Genomic DNA, 19,400 nt, shown 5'->3' with positions numbered 1-19,400 from the left:
TTTAATTCATTAAATGTAGCTCTACAGTTTCACATATATATCTGCATCTTTATATTTACAGTGACAATCATAATTAAAACTATTTATTTATATGTCCTTTGTTATTAGTGAACCTCTTGTGAACAGTACTGAATTTTCTATATGTTGCACTTATTTGCCTGAAGGATTGTCTGTCTTAGTCATTACTAGAAACTTGTTTCTTGGAGAATAATATTTATGGCACCTTTCAAAGAGAGGTATAAATCCACAACATTCCCTCAGATTCTCATATTAGAGGTCCTCTATAGGAGATGCTAATTGATTAAAACCTTAAAACTACTAGTCCACCAATGTTGAATACACTTTTAACAGGGACGGGAAATTATTTACCTCTTCAAAATTTCTTTTTGCTGCTTAAATATTGTCAGCACTGAATACATTGTTGCAATATTTGTAAGCATTATCCATATTAAAATAAACCAAGTAGTATAGTCCAAACTGTCTCCTTTATTAACTTATGTCTATTGTAACATGCTATCTTTTCATATCATTTCCCACTACCTCCAATCCCTAGTAAACAACTATGAAATTTAATTTGTGTATATGCATGTCAGAGTTAAAGCTTACTAACTAGTTAATGCTCATGAATTATCTGTAAATGTGAGCTGTAGTTTACTTGTGTTCTTTTTCCATACATTGTTTGTTAAACTACTATCTCATTTGACCTTTATAGTCTATTTTTCAGTTAAAAGTAGAGAAAAAAACTGATTATAATTGGAGTAGAATTGAGAAAATGCATCATGTCTCTCTTTGCCCAACTTGAGTCATCCAGTGTTCTGTGAGTCCCCAGTGAGTGAAGTAGTTGTTAGTTTTAGCTCACCGTTAGTTTAGTGACAGACATGTCATCACGTTGGGCACAAGCTACTAATTTGCTCACAGTTAACTAAGGTAACCTGGTTGAGAGATAAAGCCTTAAACACACTGACATTCACACACATAACTCAAGTCACTAAGCCTATCATGTTCCACACACTCTATGATATTCTGGTAGTAAGGTTGTACCCAGGACAGGCCCAGTCACTCATGGAACTTACAGTTTGCCAGGGATTCTCTTTTTTTGAAGAATAAATTCAGAAAAATGAGATGGGCATTTCGATGGAGAACCAGAGGCAACAGCAGAATAATCTGAAAGCTCAGATGAGAGAGACCTCGCCTAGGGTGCAGGTCAGGAAAGCTGTCCCTGAGAATGAAATGTAGACAGACATATGACTAATGACCAGTTGCCAGCTGGGCCAAACTGCTGTGGGCTGAGGGAGGGGTGTGGAGGTGATGAGCGAGGTGCTGGAGGCACTGAGAAAGGGCTAGAATAGAGGTGACCAGGTGTCCCGGCCAGGACAATAAGACCTCAAGAGGAGCTAATGATCACACTAGAGACAAATCAAAATGTAAAGGAGATCTAGGCTGAGGTCTCAGATCTCAACCACCTGAGCTGCGAGTGGAGGCGGGATGCGGGGTGGGGGTGGTGGTGGCGGCGGGGTGGGAATGAGACCTGGAGGACGAGCTTGGGAAGAATCTCAAACCTATTTTTGGCAGATGCTCTCATTGACTGCTTTTAGGTGTGGTTTCTAAAATGGTTCTAACTTCATGGAAATTTTTCTTTTTCTTTTTTTAAAATCTTTGACCACACTGCATGGTATCTGGGATCTTAGTTCCCTGACCAAAGATTGAACCTATACCCCATGCAGTGGAAGCAATCTCAACCACTAGACCACCAAAATTTTTTGTACAATTTCTAATATCCTGAATTTAAAGCTTTGAAATGGAAAAAACTTTCATTTGTTAATTAGTGAAATGAAAAAAAGGACATTAAATTTCATACCACATTTCCTCAGTAAAAGGCCATCATATAAACATCATGTTATTTGTGACTTTAGTGGGAAGGTCTTACATTAGTTATCACATACGGAAGGCGTGCCACTTGCCACTGAGCACATTCTCCATTTTCATCTTCTTGTGATTACCACTGGCTACTGGCCTTTTAGCCAAAAAGGAACACATTGTCCTTCCATGTACTGTGTAGGTGCCAAAACAGCCTTGGTGCTGAGTTCCAAACTTCAAAGGATGTCACTGAAATACAATTTGACGCATAGCTCTAAAGTTTCTCACCATAACTTGTTCCCGATACCTCCTGGTGAGTGTGCGTGGTCGTTATTTGATTCTAATAGCACTTCTAGGAAGTATTTGAGTGGTGAGTGTGTCAAGGTTGTGAGAAGGCAGCAGTGTTCTGTCCTACAAAATGATTTTAAATTGAATTACCTTTGTCTGCTGGTCCCCTGATCTGTTTTCAGAAAGCAGCTTCAAGTTCTTTTAAATAAAATTTTCTTAAGTTTTTTTCCCTTATAGTATTTTAATATTCATTTTGGAACCTGCAACAATTTTTAGCTAGTGGGCGTTGGGTGCAAGAAGAACAGTCATTGCTATGAATTAATGTTGTTGCTGTTTAGTCACTAAGTCGTGTCTGACTCTCTGTGACCCCATGGACTGCAGCACCCCAGGCTTCCCTGTCCTTCACCATCTCTTGGAGTTATGAATTAATGTAGCTCAAACCAAATTATTGGAATATTGACATTTGAATTTTATGGCTACTTTTTTAGAATTTGAATGTACTTCTTTATTTGATGATCTAACATACTGTATTTCTGAATGTTTTGCAAGACTTTTTTAAAATAAGTGATGATCTGAAACATCTTTCTTTTGTAAGCTCCTGACAAAGCACTGTCATTTTTACTCTAACCAACACCCTTTATACCAAGGTGGTACTTAACAGATGTTTTCTGGATGATAATTAGGATAAACAACTATTAAATGAAAAATAACTAAAATGACTTTTGACAATTTAAAGCAGTATGCGTTTTTTATGAACCGATTGGCTACCTATGCAAGCTATCTGAAAGAGATTTATTTTACATCTTTAGTTTGTTTCCAGTTTGAAGTACATATATTAATTGGAGTGACCACCTAGTATCTTGCCAGTTACAAATCTTCCTCTTCTGTGCTATACAAGGCTTCAGCTTGCTTTTTAAAAAGTTACTTTTAGCTTTCTATGTTCTCTTTACATAGAAAATTAGATGATGTTTCAGAAATTACAAATCCTCAAAGTTTAGTTAAGTTACTAATGGATAACAGCCGTGGGGAAAAGTTGTCACAAATTTTACTAGGGAAAAAGACAAATTAAAGAGGAACAAAAGTTTCAGCTTATATTCCTCCATAAAGTTTAAATATGTTGGTCCTTATAAGGAATTCTAAGTAAAACCAATCTGAGAGTGAAAGGTAAGTTATATCTTTCAGGTAGGAAAATCTTTTAGATGACAACAGGAAGAGTGTATAAAGTTTTCACATTGTGTATAGTGTATAATCTATCTTCTTGAAAGAACATACTCCTTCGGGGACCAGGGCTAAGCTGTAAAAAAAAGAGGACAAAGAAGAGAAGAAGGTTCTACAGTGTGTTAACAGAATGAGAGAAAGCTGGCAGGGAAGTGGGTTTTCAAATAGACTAGACATGGTACTTCCCAAAGCCCTCAATTAGTTTCAACTTGATTAAACTCTTAACCCATGGCAATGCCCTGAGAGCTAAATAAATCAGCGTATTCTCAGATGATTTGACGTTGAGTGCCTGCAGCCTTCTCTGGAAGTCCCGATACAGTGAGGCAGGGTCTTAGACATTATTACCATTCAGTGAGAAATGAATAAGCTAGAGTGACTTTCCTTCCTACGAGAGCAGGGAGGAAACAGGAGGAGGAAATAGCATCCCCAGGAATGTCTTTCCATCAGGAACTGGAGAAGCCCTAAGAGCCAAGTTACTGTCGCTGATATAACTTAGGGATCTCCATCAACGATGCTTATCTGTGCTGTGAGGAAGAAATATTTTGTGAGAGCTGGACTTTCATGCTCAGGGAATTTACGTTCCTGTTATTCGGAACCGGGAAAGAGGCCAAGATCTCAGTTGTTACTCTTCCACCATCCTCATCAACCCCGACACTAAGATAAGTGAATCTGTCTAAAGGACCAGAAATTCATGTTACAAATCAGTCCTAAGTTATCAATGAAGTTCTGGGGTGCATAGTGATTCTCACTATTAGAAATTCATATTTCCAAATATGGCTAAATAATTTTCCTGGATACCTGCTTAATTAATTGGACTTCTACATTGGGGTGTTTTCTCAAGTGTCACTGTATTGAATGATCCTTGAGGTTAGAGGTGTATTTGACATCATCTGAGTCGCCCACTGAATGTTGAAACAAATCTAGAAATCAAAGCAAAATAAAATAGAGACATAAATAAAACACCACAGGGAAAGTGGAAGTTTCACTGATAGTACAGCAAGTTTTGATATTTTTGCCTTGAAAGTTGGATCAGACATTTTCGGGGGTCAATTCTTGAGTCCTTGCTGTAATTGCTACTTTCAACTTTCATTGGGTACTCAGAGAAGTCTTTTTCCAGATCAAATTTAAATACTGAATTTATGATAGATCTTTCAATAATAAATTAATTAAGTGTAATTAGGCATGGAGTCTCAAAGAGTCAGACAGGACTGAGTGACTGAACTGAACTGAATGGACACATGTAAATTGGGCTTCCCTGGTGACTGAGATGGTAAAGAATCCACCTGAAGTGCAGGAGACCTGGCTTCCATCCATGAATCAGGAACGGTTACCCACCCCAGTATTCTTGCATGGGGAATCCCATGGACAGAGGACCCTTGTGGGCTGCAGTCCATGGAGTTGCTAAGAGTGAGGCACGACTGAACGACTAAGCACAGGACATGCATGTGATGCGTGTACATTGGCTGGAGGAGTAAAATCAGACACCAAGGAATAACTAAATGCACAAGGCTTGAAATTATCTTTCAGCTTGGACTTCCATGTTGTGGAGTTAACTTGGATAATTAAGAAGTGACATTAACTTTGCCTCCAAGTGGGCTTCAGGCTAGAGGAGTTGCTTGACCTCATTGCCAGGTTTATTCCCGACTGGAGAAGGTGACTTTAGTCCTCTCTGAAAGAGGAAAGACTTGGTGCACGTTCAGCATTGCCAGGTAGAAACTCTATGGTCCATGAAAAGATGGCAGTTGGGCTGAATGCCATGAGAAAATTGTTCTCCTTAAAGCCGTTTCCTTAAGATGTCAAGATTAATTCTGTTAAGAAGACTTAAACATAAAAAAAAAAAAATCAGGATAGTAAACCACCTTTTGATTTAAAAGGATTATAGTTGAATTTTGACTAGGCACACACTGTACTGTAAATACTAATAAGAAATGTTGGTGGAGGCAAAGAAATGGTAGTGAAAGGGTTAAATAAGAACTTTCAGGGAACTTGCCTGGAGGTCCTGGTGGTTAAGACTTTTGCCTCCCAGTGGAGAGAAGGCAATGGCACCCCACTCAAGTACTCTTGCCTATAAAATCCCATGGATAGAGGAGCCTGGTGGGCTGCAGTCCAGGGAGTCGCTGAGGGTCGGACACGACTGAGCGACTTTACTTTGACTTTTCACTTTCATGCATTGGAGAAGGAAATGGCAACCCACTCCAGTGTCCTTGCCTGAAGAGTCCCAGGGACGGGGGAGCCTGGTGGGCTGCCATCTATGGGGTCGCACAGAGTCGGACATGACTGAAGTGACTGAGAAGTAGCAGGAGGGGATGCAAATTCAATTCCTGGTCCAGAGCTAAGATTCCACATGCCTTGTGCCCCCGAAACCAAAACATAGAAGCAATATTGTAACAAATTCAATAAACACTTTAAAAATGATCCACATCAAAAAAAAAAAACAAAAACAAAACACCTTCGATAAACCCTTCAGATAGTTAAACCTAACCAATGGGTCATTTGCGATATCCCACTTACTCCATCACCTTCCAACTTTATGGATTTATTTGGGATTGAACTGGGTCTGTGAGATTCATTGCTTGTCTCCTTTTCAGCAGAAGTGAATGTTGTCTTCTGTGTTAGCTGTGTACTGACTTTTAGGGAACCCTATCTCCCAGCAGTCATATCTTTATCTGGCATGGCATGAGCTATCACTGTGTCCCTGGGCTCATCATCCTTTGACTGAGGTTAGGGCACTGCCTAGAGGGGGAGGCATGAGGGACCTTGAAGTGCTTTCCAGCTTGTCCTTCATCAGAACATCATGTAAGTCACGGTGGCTGTGTAACGCTCGGAGTGGCTGACCTGTTAGACCTCCTCAGAACCCTGTGTCTGTTGAAACCATTCCTATGAACTCTATATTCCAGTTTGTTGCTAGAAATCATGTTTTTCAACCAATGAAGCAAAAAAAAAAAAAAAAAAACCTAGTTTTAATTAACTTAAAAATTAAGACAAAGTACAAGACATCTGGGGAGATTTCAGAAGAGTATATGGTAAAATAAAAGCACCAAGATGCTTTAGCCACAGAAAGAGAAATACAACCCTACATAGATTTAAAAAAATATCCTCAACAGTTTACGTCCCATAAACTTGTAATGAACAGCTTTCTCTTTGTCGCTGGGCCTTCAAGTTAATATGTGACCTTAAGTAACTGACTTCACCTTTTAGTGCTTTTTCTTGCTTTCATGGGATTGATCTTTGCATTCTTTTAGTTTAAAATAAAAATATAATTGACATTGCTGCATATAAATGGCTTTTGTGAATAGATTTTAATAACATCATTGCATGTGGAACATTCAAATTTGAAGCAGAGGAATGTATGCCTTGTCTATATGTACTATATATATGAGTTGTTTATGCATATGATTTATTTAAGCTCTAGAAAAATTCTGTAAGCCATACATTATTATGTCCATTTTATGGGATGAGAAAATTGAGATTTACTAAGTGTTACAGCACCAGTTGGAATCCAGGTCTGAACATCTCTGAAATCTGTCCTCTTTTTTCCCATTTCCCACTGTCTCCTAAAGTTGAGCCAAAAAAGAAAGTTGAACCAGTTATTGAATTTTTTTATCTTACAACTTTAGTCTCTAGTCTAAAGATTGATTAATATATTTTAAAAGTTTCATTTAAAGATGAGCTTGGAAATGTATTTAAGAATGTTTGAATTTCAATAATTTAAACTTAGATTGAGCTTCCCTCCTTTAGGGATTAAGTTTGGTTTTTAGTCTATTATTATGTTTCTATGAAAAAAGGTCCACCAGCAAATATATTGTTAGGCCATTTCAGTATTCTCAAGAGCATATAAGTGTAAATGCACCAAAACATGTGGATTACATTTCCCTCAAGTTGTACTGTTTTCACACATTAACAGAAAAGCAGTTTGAAAGGGGGGGAAAAGAGAAATGTTTGGGAAATATATGCACATTTCAGTCATCAAAAGACCCACGGTGCTAAGCTGCCACCTTGGCTTACCCAGATTTCTCATCTTTGCAGTGATTTGTCCTTGCTACATGGGCAGATTTCTTCTTGCTGACTGGAGGCTGGTTTTGTTTCCAAGTTCAAGCCAATTCCCTTCAAGCAACTTTAATTAACCTGCAAACAGTGTTGTGTTCATATAAGAACATTACCGTGATTTGTTTCCAAGTGAGTGGTTGATACTATGGCCAGAGCAAGAATTTTAAAATTAGGAACTTCCCTGGTGGTTCTGCCTGCAATGCAGGAGACTGGAGTTTGATCCCTGGGTTAGGAAGATCCACTGGAGAAGGAAATGGCAACCTACTCCAGTATGGACAGAGGAGCCTGGCAGGCTAATCCACGGGGTCTCAAGAGTCAGACACAACTTAGCGACTACCCCATCACCGCCACCACCTGATCGCCCAGTGGATAAGACTCCATGCTTCCACTGCATGGGGCACAGGTTCAATCCCTGGTTGGGGAACCAAGATCCCGCATGCCACATGCACAATGAGCAAAAAAAAAAAAAAAAAAAAAGTGACAAATTCTGTATGATTCCACTTATATGAGGGACTTAGAGCAGTTAAGTTCATGGAGACAGAAAGGAGAAAGGTGGTTGCCCAGGACTGGGTGGGGAGGAATGGAGAGTTAGGGTTTAATGGATAAAGAGTCTTGGTTGGGGAAGATGGGAAAGTTCTGGGAATGGATGGTGGTGATGGTTACAACAGTGTGAATGTACTTAATGCCACAGAATTGCACACATATGAAAAAAGGTGGAAATGATACATTTTATGTTACATATATTATTGCAATAAAATACATGATTGCTAGAAAAAATTAGCTAACTTCTAGGCTGTTTTCCCATTTGCATGTGTTGTACATGTGTGATATAGAGTGGAGTTTGTTTGGGCTTCATCAGGGGAATCTGAGTACAAACCCAACTAACTCTACAAGAAATGGTTGGAGACACTAGACAGCCTTCCTAATCTGTCTCAATGACATCTGTCTTCTTGGTAATATGAAGATCAAGCATTTCTTCACTTACGATAATTAAATGATAACACATGCCAAGGGCTCAGTGAGTAGGAGTGAGTGGAAGCACATCGCAGATAATCCATAAACTCAGAGCAGTATCTACAGTAGCCATGACTCTTGGGGGGAAGATAAAACCAGCTACACGATTAGTTATTTTTCAAACATGGAACATTGGAAGAATCAAGCATATTTCTCTAAAGAAATAGAGTAAAACAAGTCATTTTTTGGATTTGTTTTTTGATTTGTTCAACTTTTGTTGAACAAACATTTCTCTACCATCTACTCTGTGTCAAGTGCTGACTGACAAGGAACTTCTCTAATTTGACAATTGTCATTTGACAGTAACCAATCAGGTGAGTCACAGTGGCAATATGGAAATTTTGGGACTCTCGCTGCCAGATGTGTGTTGGACCAAACCAGCCCCTTTATCTTCCAGCTTTGGAGCTCTTGGATAAATATGTTGTCTGCAGAGTCAGTAGATACCATAGCCGTGTGAGTGCGTCCTCCAAAAACAGCATTGTGCTAGACAGATCACTCAGGTATAAACAGTGATTCAGAGATCATAGACAAGAACGTAACAGCTTGTTTAGGGAAAATGAGAGGAAAACCAGAATATGATGCAGCATTTCCAAAATATACTCTGCAGAAACTACTTTCTTGAAGTACTCATAGAGGACCCACCAAGAAATGACTCTGTTGTCCCAAAAAGTTTGGGAAGCTGCCTTAAACAAAGATCCGTGGATTTTCTTTACTTAGACATTTCTCAGATCCATTAACATTCTAAGATAGCTTTGAGTCTTTAAGAGGGAGATGTCAAGTTTCCTTAACTTATTTGACAAAGGAGCCCTTTTCTTTCCAGAACTCTTATTAAGATCCCATGGAAAAGCATGTTGTGGGTCACCACACTGAGAACATGTATACCTTGGAGCCACGTGGAACAGATTGTAATGGTCATTCACTAGAAAAATTAGCTAGTTGACACTAACAAAGGGTGAGGCAGCCAAAATTGAAAGCTGCCCATCTTCTGAGGATAAGAATTTTTCTTGTTTCTTAGCTCAAGGGACCAAGGAAGGCGTGAAGAATATCAGGAGGGGTTTCTTTTCCCTATGGAGAAGGCAATGGCACCCCACTCCAGTACTTTTGCCTGGAAAATCCCATGGACGGAGGAGCATGAGGTCTGAACACCTATGAACACTGGACAGGAGAGAATCAACCAGAAGTGTGGGTGTCTGTGTGGTCCGTGGCTGTATTTGGGGAGGGAGTGCTTCACTCCAAGTTGGCTCAGCTCCCACTCTTGAGCACCTTTTTCCAAGGCATTAATAATGGAAATGGATTGAGGGCAACACCGAAGTGCAGATCCAGAACAGCTCCCACGGTGATGCTCTTGCACTAGAAGCAGAAACTATCCTGGGATCTAAGGAAATCGCTTAAGAAGAAAATGCTTTCTCGTCATTGAGCGTCAGGAAAGCTACATTAGTAGAATCTTGCACAATGGTTCATACTCTCACTTAGAAAATGGAGTTGATTAAGTGGAAGGAAAATTTTAAAATGTGACAAAGATGATGAGGTGATTAAGGGGTAGGTTTAAGTACAAGATGTGGAGAATTTAAGATGTATGACTGAGTAGCGATGACAGCGGGGTATATGATAGCTGCCTATAAATACCCAATTAATTGCCTAATGTGGCAAATGAGAAGAAACAGGCTTTAAGCACGAAAAGGAAAGCTGGATTTGAAGTCTATTAGGGAAACAGTATTTACCACTAAGGGTGATTTGACTGCCATCAAAGGGAAGTCACTGGAGTTATTTGGATAAAGATTCAGGATGAAACTTTTCTTTCCTATATCCTGGTGTCAACCAAACTTTTTTTTTTTTCCTTTAAAAAGGATGCACACATTTTCATGTTTCTTAGAAGCAGAAATCGAAGAATAGAGCACAGCATTTAATTTGCTCCAGGATGTTGTGAACTGGTCACAACATTTAGGATTGCTTCAAGACTCTACACGTGTTTTCCCTTAAACTGAATTATAGCAACATCCTTGCTGGTTAGAATCACAGAAAATCTATGCATTATGTTACACTCTGTGTGGAGATATACTTTGTGATGTAAAATGTAATAAGGATTGTTGTTCCGTTGCTAAGTCATGTCCAACTCTCTTCAACCCCATGGAGTGCAGCACGCAAGGCTTCCCTGTCCTTCACTGTCCCCTGGAGTTTGCTCAAACTCATGTCCATTGAGTCACTGATGCCATCCAACCATATCCTCCTCTGTCGTCCTCTTCTTCTGCCCTCAGTCTTTCCCAGCATCAGGGTCTTTTCCAGTGAGTAATAAGGATAGTTACCATCAAGAGCAGGTGATGAAACTTGATAACACTTTTGACTCTGCATTAAGTGCTTTTCATATAACAGGTTCTAATCTTTCTATTACCACGTAGAGAGATGTTGGTATCCCCATTTTACAGATGAGCAAACTGAGCCTCAGAGAAATTAAATAACGTGACTGAGGTCACACAACCAGTAAGTGGCAGTGAGTTTGCATTCAACTGTGAGTGACTCAAAAATCCATGCCCTCGTATTGCGATGCTATGCTGCCTCCTGAAGGCATTTTTGATCATCACTTTTATAAACTTGAGACCAATGGCTTAGTATATAGGAAGCACCCCTGAGAATGAGACAGTTTGCTTGTGCTTGAGAGCAGGTAGTCACAAGAGCATTTTCCATGCTTAACCCAGGCAAGGCCGTGGCTCAGCTTCAGCAAACAGCTTGGCCGGGGCTACGCAGGGAATGGAGCAGACAGGGCTGGAAGGTAGTTGGTCCTAGCTCCTGGCACATGCAGAGCTGGTGTATGGAGGAGCCCCGTCAGATCTCAGAAACAGCATCCAGATTTGATTATAACTTTTCTGTGTTGTCTTTGAAGCTTTTTTGTTATTTCTTCCCTTGCCTCGCAGAGTTCAGATCTATTTTCACATAAACAGAAATGATTCCTCCTTTCTGAGCACTTCGTTGTTGGTGGCATTGTGGAATGTCCCAGGAAAGGGGAAACGGGGCCAATTAGAAAGGAGAAATTTCTCTTCGGCTTGCATGTTTACAAGAAAATGCCAAAGCCACCAGCTGTTACGATAGCAGGCCTCGTGTAAGCTCTCTTCCAACTGTCCTGCAGCACACATACAGCAGGGGGAGATAAATCCAGTAGATTTATCAGCTCCCCCCACCAAAGAGGCATCCTGCACTCAGGAGTTTTGCAGGAAATATGCACCTTGGTATCCTGTTTGCTTCAGTTGAGAAGTTCCCAAATTACAAGCATGGAAATGACAATTCAGATGTAATTTTTTTCTCTATTAAACACCTCACCTCAGCTTACTACAAGAGTATTTTCCTTCAATAGAGAGAATGTAGGCTGAAAAAAAAATTAATTTCACATTCCTATTTATAGGACATTTGAGACAAACAGCCATCAGTGTTACTGTTACCTCATTCTCCTTTTTTAGCCATCAGAACTGACTGCTTATGTCTTTTACATTCATGGAACGCATTTCAAACCTAAGGAATTCAGTTCCATAGCAGGACCTTAGCAGAGATGATATATATCATCTTGTTTGGCTATCTTTATAATGCTTTCTTCTTTTCTTAAAAAAATATAAATGGTGTATTAGGACTGATGGAAAAACCAGGTCTGACAGGAAGGTTTTTAAAAAGTAAGTTACCTAAACAACTCTTCTGGAAACAGTCAAGAGAGTAGGGTGGAGTAGGCTTTAAAAGCAAAACAATATAATCCTGATGATTGTATTTTTAAATGAAATTTAATTGGAGACGTTTCACTGAATTGGATCTGTTAGGGCATCTACCCTGTGAGTGCTTCCCGTGGAGGCAACCCCAGGCCTGTTTCTTCCTCTGTGGCCTGGAGTCCAAGGAGAGCTGCCAGTTTCATGGACAGGAGCGTGGCTGCTGCCCGGACTCTTGCCCACCCCTCCAGAGCAGCCCACAGCCTGTGGCAGCATGCTCTTCCAGAGGAGAGAACTTCTCCTTGGTGGTGCTGCAGCCTCATCTTTCTCTATTGTTCCAGTTTCATTTGTTGTTTAAGTTTCTGTTGGAGTGTAGTTGATTAATGCTCTTAGTTTCAGGTGTACAGTGTGCCGTGTGCTAAGTTGTGTCAGTCACGTCTGACTCTTTGTGACCCCCTGGACTGTAGCCCGCCAGATTCCTCTGTCCTTGGGATTTTCCAGGCAAGAACACTGGAGTGGGTTCATTGCCTTCTCCAGGGGATCTTTCCAACCCAGAGATCAAGCTGCATCTTTTGCATCTCCTGCTTTGACAGGCAGGCTCTTTACCACTAGTGCCACCTGCGCAGTAAAGTGAATCAATTATATGTATACATATATGCAGTCTTTTTAAGATTCTTTTCCCATGTAGATCATTACAGAACATTGAGAAGACTTCCCTGTGCTATACAGTAGGTCCTTATTAGCTATCTCTATATTTTACATACAGTAGTGTGTTTATATGTCATTCTCACAATTATCCCACAATTATTCTCATAATTTACCCCTTCCCCCCTTCCCCCTTGGTAAACATAAGTTTGTTTTCTACGTGTATGACTCCATTTCTGTTTCGTAAATATATTATTTGAATTTTAGAAATTCTTTGTTCTCAAATTATAATCAAAATGGCACCAAGGTGTTTCTCAGTCTTCTTTTGCCTCTAGATAGCAGTAGGATCTCTGAGTCTTCAGAAAGTATGACAGCTTACTCCATATTTGGCATTGGAGATCCAACGAGTTTTAATAATGAATGCCTCTTCATTTGCACTGAATGACAAACAATATTCTTCCTGGTCTATTTTCCTACATCTTGAATTGTGAAATTATCTAGTAAGGCCAAAAAAAAAAAAAAAGGTGTCATTTAAAACACATTAGTCTTAACGCTATAAGAACTGCAAACCAAAGGTAGTTATTCTAGTTGAAATAACAAGATATTTTCTACAACACTGGATTCTTTTCAGTAAAACAACAACAACAACAAAACCCTGAACCAAACATTGCTTAAAGATAATTCTTGGGCTCTTTGCATTCAGTCATTCCCCAAACCCTCTGCCTGGGATCCAGATGCTTTTGAGGGCAGGATGTTTTTGTAAAAAAAAAGAAACCCCAAGACTGTGTGTTTCCCTTGAAATAAAAAGTAACCAACTTACTTTCAGGCCTTCACGTCATCTATTTAAATATTTGAGACCAAAGAAAAATGAACTTTAGCATCAGAAGCTTCTGAACTGATAGAAAAAGCAAATTTGACTTCTCTTTATCATTAGCTTCCATTGTCTTTATTTAAAGGGATATGGGGATAATAACAAAGAAAACTAAAGGAAGGCAAATAAAGAGGGAACAACTGGAATTTTTGGTGAAAAAATAGGATAAATGTGTATATTTGAACAGTTTCTGAAATGATTTAAATCTTCCACTTCTGTCAACGAATGCACCGTCTCTTATACACAGGGAAATGCTCTGAGAACTCAGCTTCTTCCAGTGCTTTTCTTGAATATCAAGCCTCACCCTCTAAGTTTTCAGCCATGTATTTTCTTTGGACCACTCTTCTTTGCACTTATTAAATGCTTCACATATATGAAAGGAAATGTCAACATTTAAGCTTTCCTGTGATGTGGGAGAAAGAAAAAAGTTTATTTCAATGCTCTTCTACTTAAATGTGTGGAACTCTGTTATAACATCATTTTTTATTTTTGCAATGGAATATATGGTTGACATCTAAAATGTGGTTGAAACCATGACCTGCTCCCCTCCCCCAAAAAAAGTCTAAAAAGAAATCTATACTGTCCACAGACAAATCCTGGTGCCAATCCTGGTGTTACAACAAAATTCACTTTTGTATTTTTATATTCTAGGTATTATGCCTGTTGTTTCCCCTACCCAAATCTATGTACCTGCAAATTCTAAAGTCAATTTATTTTTGTTTTCTAATAAGAAGGTCAATCTCAGTGTGTTAGTGAGAATTAAGCCTTTGAAATATACTTTTTTCTTCTACAACACTCTGTTAAGACTGCTGGATTATTTGAAAACATGTCAGCTTTTTTATATCTTAAAAATTTTTTTAACTTTTTTAAATTTTATATTGGAGTATATTTGATTTATAATATTATATTAGTTTCAGGTGTACAGCAGAGTGAGTTAGTTATTCATATACATATGTATAACTTTTCCCATATAGGTTATTTCAGAATATTGAATATAGTTTCCCATGCTATACAATAGGTCCTTGCTGATTATATTACATATATAGCAGTGTGTATGTTAATCCCAACCTCCTAACTTTTTCTTCCTTCCACCTTTTCCGTTTGGTAGCCATAGTTAGTTTCAAAGTCTGTGAGTTTGTTTCTGTTTTGTAAATAAATTCCTTTCTATCATTTTCTTAGATTCCATATATAAGTAATATCATATGATATTTTTCTTTCTCTGCCTGGAAGATCTGTCAGTTTTAGACTTTAGCAGATACATATATTTTGAGCGGATGTACAAAAATACATATACATATTTTTATTAACATAAGTAATCCTATCCTATACTTATGGCTTATATATCCAATTTGAAGTGTGTGAGCATTTATGTGACCCATTTTAAAATGTTGTGTCAAATATTTTAAGTATTACACAAATCATTTTTATATTTATGAGGTCTACTTTGTGTTGGGGGAAATTCAGTGATATTGGCTGGAGGCAAGAGACTGAATAAAGTAGTATAGGCTGAGAACTGGATTCCATGCTTAAGGGAAACCTTATTTTAATTATCATGATTCTATAATACAATTAGCAATATCTCTACCTCTGAGTGAGAATTGTTGGAATATGTTTTATCTGCCTTATTTACTTATTAAATGCTTTTGAAAATGTTTCAGTGACTTAAGACTTTAAGTCTGTATTTCACAAAGAGAAAAATTCACCTAAACTGTAAGACTAAAAACAGTTTAGTAGATTTAACCTAACTTTTTTCTTTTTAATAACATAGATGGTCCCTTCATAGAATTCACTAATAAAAAGTATAGTATTAATTCCTGTACTTGGAAAAAAAACCTCCTTATATACTTCCATACACACAAGCTATGTCTATAGAATGTAAATTGTATGATAAGAAAAAGAAAACTATGCTATTCATAAACCTTTAGTTCAGTTCAGTCACTTAGTCGTGTCCGACTCTTTGCGACCCCATGAATTGCGGCACGCCAGGCCTCCCTGTCCATCACCAACTCCCAGAGTTCACTCAGACTCAAGTCCATCGAGTCAGTGATGCCATCCAGCCATCTCATCCTCTGTCGTCCTCTTCTCCTCCTGCCCCCAATCCTTCCCAGCATCAGAGTCTTTTCCAATGAGTCAACTCTTCGCATGAGGTGGCCAAAGTACTGGAGTTTCAGCTTTAACATCATTCTTTCCAAGGAAATCCCAGGACTGATCTCATTCAGAATGGACAGGTTGGAACTCCTTGCAGTCCAAGGGACTCTCAAGAGTCTTCTCCAACACCACAGTTCAAAAGCATCAATTCTTCGGCACTCAGCCTTCTTCACAGTCCAACTCTCACATCCATACATGACCACTGGAAAAACCATAGCCTTGACTAGACGGATCTTAGTTGGCAAAGTAATGTCTCTGCTTTTGAATATGCTATCTAGGTTGGTCATAACTTTTCTTCCAAGGAGTAAGCATCTTTTAATTTCATGGCTGCAGTCACCATCTGCAGTGATTTTGGAGCCCCAAAAAATAAAGTCTGACACTGTTTCCACTGTTTCCCCATCTATTTGCCATGAAGTGATGGGACCGGATGCCATGATCTTCGTTTTCTGAATGTTGAGCTTTAAGCCAACTTCTTCACTCTCCTCTTTCACTTTCATCAAGAGGCATTTTAGTTCCTCTTCACATTCTGCTATAAGGGTGGTGTCATCTGCATATCTGAGGTTATTGATATTTCTCCTGGCAATCTTGATTCCAGCTTGTGTTTCTCCAGGCCAGCATTTCTCATGACGTACTCTGCACATAAGTTAAATAAGCAGGGTGATAATATACAGCCTTGACGCACTCCTTTTCCTATTTGGAACCAGTCTGTTGTTCCATGTTCAGTTTTAACTGTTGCTTTCTGACCTGCATACAGATTTCTCAAGAGGCAGGTCAGGTGGTCTGGTATTCCGAGCTCTTTCAGAATTTTCCACAGTTTACTGTGATCCACACAGTCAAAGGCTTTGGCATAGTCAATAAAGCAGAAATAGATGTTTTTCTGGAACTCTCTTGCTTTTTCCATGATCCAGCAGATGTTGGCAATTTGATCTCTGGTTCCTCTGCCTTTTCTAAAACCAGCTTGAACATCAGGCAGTTCACAGTTCACATGTTGTTGAAGCCTGGCTTGGAGAATTTTGAGCATTACACTACTAGCGTGTGAGATGAGTGCAATTGTGTGGTAGTTTGAGCATTCTTTGGCATTGCCTTTCTTTGGGATTGGAATGAAAACTGACCTTTTGCAGTCCTGTGGCCACTGCTGAGTTTTCCAAATTTGCTGGCATATTGAGTGCAGCACTTTCACAGCATCATCGTTCAGGATTGGAAATAGCTCCACTGGAATTCCATCACCTCCACTAGCTTTGTTCGTAGTGATGCTTTCTAAGGCCCACTTGACTTCACATTCCAGGATGTCTGGCTCTAGATGAGTGATCACACGATCGTGATTATCCGGGTCGTGAAGCTCTTTCTTGTATAGTTCTGTGTATTCTTGCCACCTCTTCTTAATATCTTCTGCTTCTGCTAGGTCCATACCATTTCTGTCCTTTATCGAGCCCATCTTTGCATGAAATGTTCCCTTGGTATCTCTAATTTTCTTGAAGAGATCTCTAGTCTTTCCCATTCTGTTGTTTTCCTCTATTTCTTTGCATTGATCGCTGAGGAAAGCTTTCTTATCTCTTCTTGCTATTCTTTGGAACTCTGCATTCAGATGCTTATATCTTTCCTTTTGTCCTTTGCTTTACGCTTCCCTTCTTTTCACAGCTATTTGTAAGGCCTCCCCAGACAGCCATTTTGCTTTTTTACATTTCTTTTCCATGGGGATGGTCTTGATCCCTGTCTCCTGTACAGTGTCACAAACCTCATTCCATAGTTCATCAGGCACTCTATCTATCAGATCTAGGCCCTTAAATCTATTTCTAACTTCCATTGTATAATTATAAGGGATTTGATTTAGATCATACCTAAATGGTCTAGCGGTTTTCCCTACTTTCTTCAATTTAAGTCTGAGTTTGGCTGTAAGGAGTTCATGATCTGAGCCACAGTCAGCTCTCGGTCTTGTTTTTGCTGACTGTATAGAGCTTCTCCATCTTTGGCTGCAAAGAATATAATCAATCTGATTTCGGTGTTGACCATCTGGTGATGTCCATATGTAGAGTCATCTCTTGTGTTGTTGGAAGAGGGTGTTTGCTATGACCAGTGCATTTTCTTGGCAAAACTCTGTTAGTCTTTGCCCTGCTTCATTCTTCATTCCAAGGCCAAATTTGCCTGTTACTCCAGGTGTTTCTTGACTTCCTACTTTTGCATTCCAGTCTCTTATAATGAAAAGGACATCTTTTTTGGGTGTTAGTTCTACAAGGTCTTGTAGGTCTTTATAGAACCGTTCAACTTCAGCTTCTTCAGCGTTACTGGTTGGGGCATAGACTTGGATTACGGTGATATTGAATGGTTTGCCTTGGAAACGAACAGAGATCATTCTGTTGTTTTTGAGATTGCATCCAAGTACTGCATTTCTGACTCTTTTGCTAACCATGATGGCTACTCCATTTCTTCTGAGGGATTCCTGCCCACAGTAGTAGACATAATGGTCATCTGAGTTAAATTCACCCATTCCAGTCCATTTTAGTTTGCTGATTCTTAGAATGTCGATGTTCACTCTTGCCATCTCTTGTTTGACCACTTCCAATTTGCCTTGATTCATGGACCTGACATTCCAGATTCCTATACAATATTGCTTTTTACAGCATCAGACTTTGTTTCTATCACCAGTCACATCCACAGCTGGGTATTGTTTTTGCTTTGGCTCCATCCCTTCTTTCTTTCTGTAGTTATTTCTCCACTGATCTCCTGTAGCATATTGGACACCTACTGACCTGGGGAGTTCCTCATTCAGTATCCCATTATTTTGCCTTTTCATACTGTTCATGGGGTTCTCAAGGCAAGAATACTGAAGTGGTTTGCCATTCCCTTCTCCAGTGGACCACATTCTGTCAAACCTCTCCACCATGACCCGCCCGTCTTGGGTTGCCCCACGGGCATGGCTTGGTTTCATTGAGTTAGACAAGGCCTTATAAACCTTAGCATCCCCAAAACTATCTTAATGATGTATTTTGAAAAATGCGATTAGTCCCAAAGATCTTTCATTGATCCCTGGATCTTACATCAAGCCACAGAGCAGGATTGATTGCTGTAGCAGGATGGGCATCCCAATGATGTAAGAGCTTGGACTTGACCCATCATACATGGGTGTGGATTAGAGAATGGCAGGGGACCGCCTGTGCATGGGCTATGGAGAGGATGCCAACCCATCAAGAGGGGCATGATGACTGGTCAGTACAATGTGACTCAGCAGTTAAGAATCTGCTTGCCATTGCAGGAGACGTGGGGTCAGTCCCTGGGTTGGGAAGATCCCGTGGAGGAGGAAATGGCAATCCACTTCAGTATTCTTGCCTGGGAAATCCTATGGACAGAGGAACCTGGTGGACTATGATCTGTGTTTATGTTAGTTGATCAGTCATATCCTTCTCTTTGAGACCCCATGGACTGCCAACCCACCAGGCTTCTCTGTCCATGGAATTCTCTAAGCAAGGTATTGGAGTGGGTAGCCATTCCCTTCTCCAGGGGATCTTCTTGACCCAGGAATAGAACGCCGGTCTCCTGCATTGAGGGCAGATTCTTTACCGTCTGAGCCACCAGGGAATTCTTCACTATCTGAGCCCTCAGGGAAGCCATATCTTGAGAGCCCCAAATCCTGC

The 19,400-nt window shown here is 39.6% G+C and overlaps 1 protein-coding gene across 3 annotated transcripts in view; it reads left to right on the top strand.

Moving 5' to 3' along the window:
* SUGCT (succinyl-CoA:glutarate-CoA transferase) overlaps window positions 1-19,400 on the top strand; it is a 762,227-nt gene that overhangs the window by 653,732 nt on the left and 89,095 nt on the right. The window contains exon 14 of one of the 3 annotated variants that reach the window (XM_052638792.1): window positions 7,390-7,574. The exons of the other annotated variants lie outside the window; for them this stretch is intronic. Coding sequence (XP_052494752.1) covers window positions 7,390-7,487 — 98 coding nt within the window. The 3' untranslated portion in view covers window positions 7,488-7,574. Of the gene's footprint in view, window positions 1-7,389; window positions 7,575-19,400 lie in introns of those variants that run through there. 3 annotated transcript variants of the gene reach the window in all.

Source organism: Budorcas taxicolor, chromosome 4 (genome assembly GCF_023091745.1).
Source record: "Budorcas taxicolor isolate Tak-1 chromosome 4, Takin1.1, whole genome shotgun sequence".
Taxonomy (NCBI): domain Eukaryota; kingdom Metazoa; phylum Chordata; class Mammalia; order Artiodactyla; family Bovidae; genus Budorcas; species Budorcas taxicolor.
Note: the sequence above shows the minus strand (reverse complement) of the source record. Positions and strands in the feature narration are given on the sequence as shown.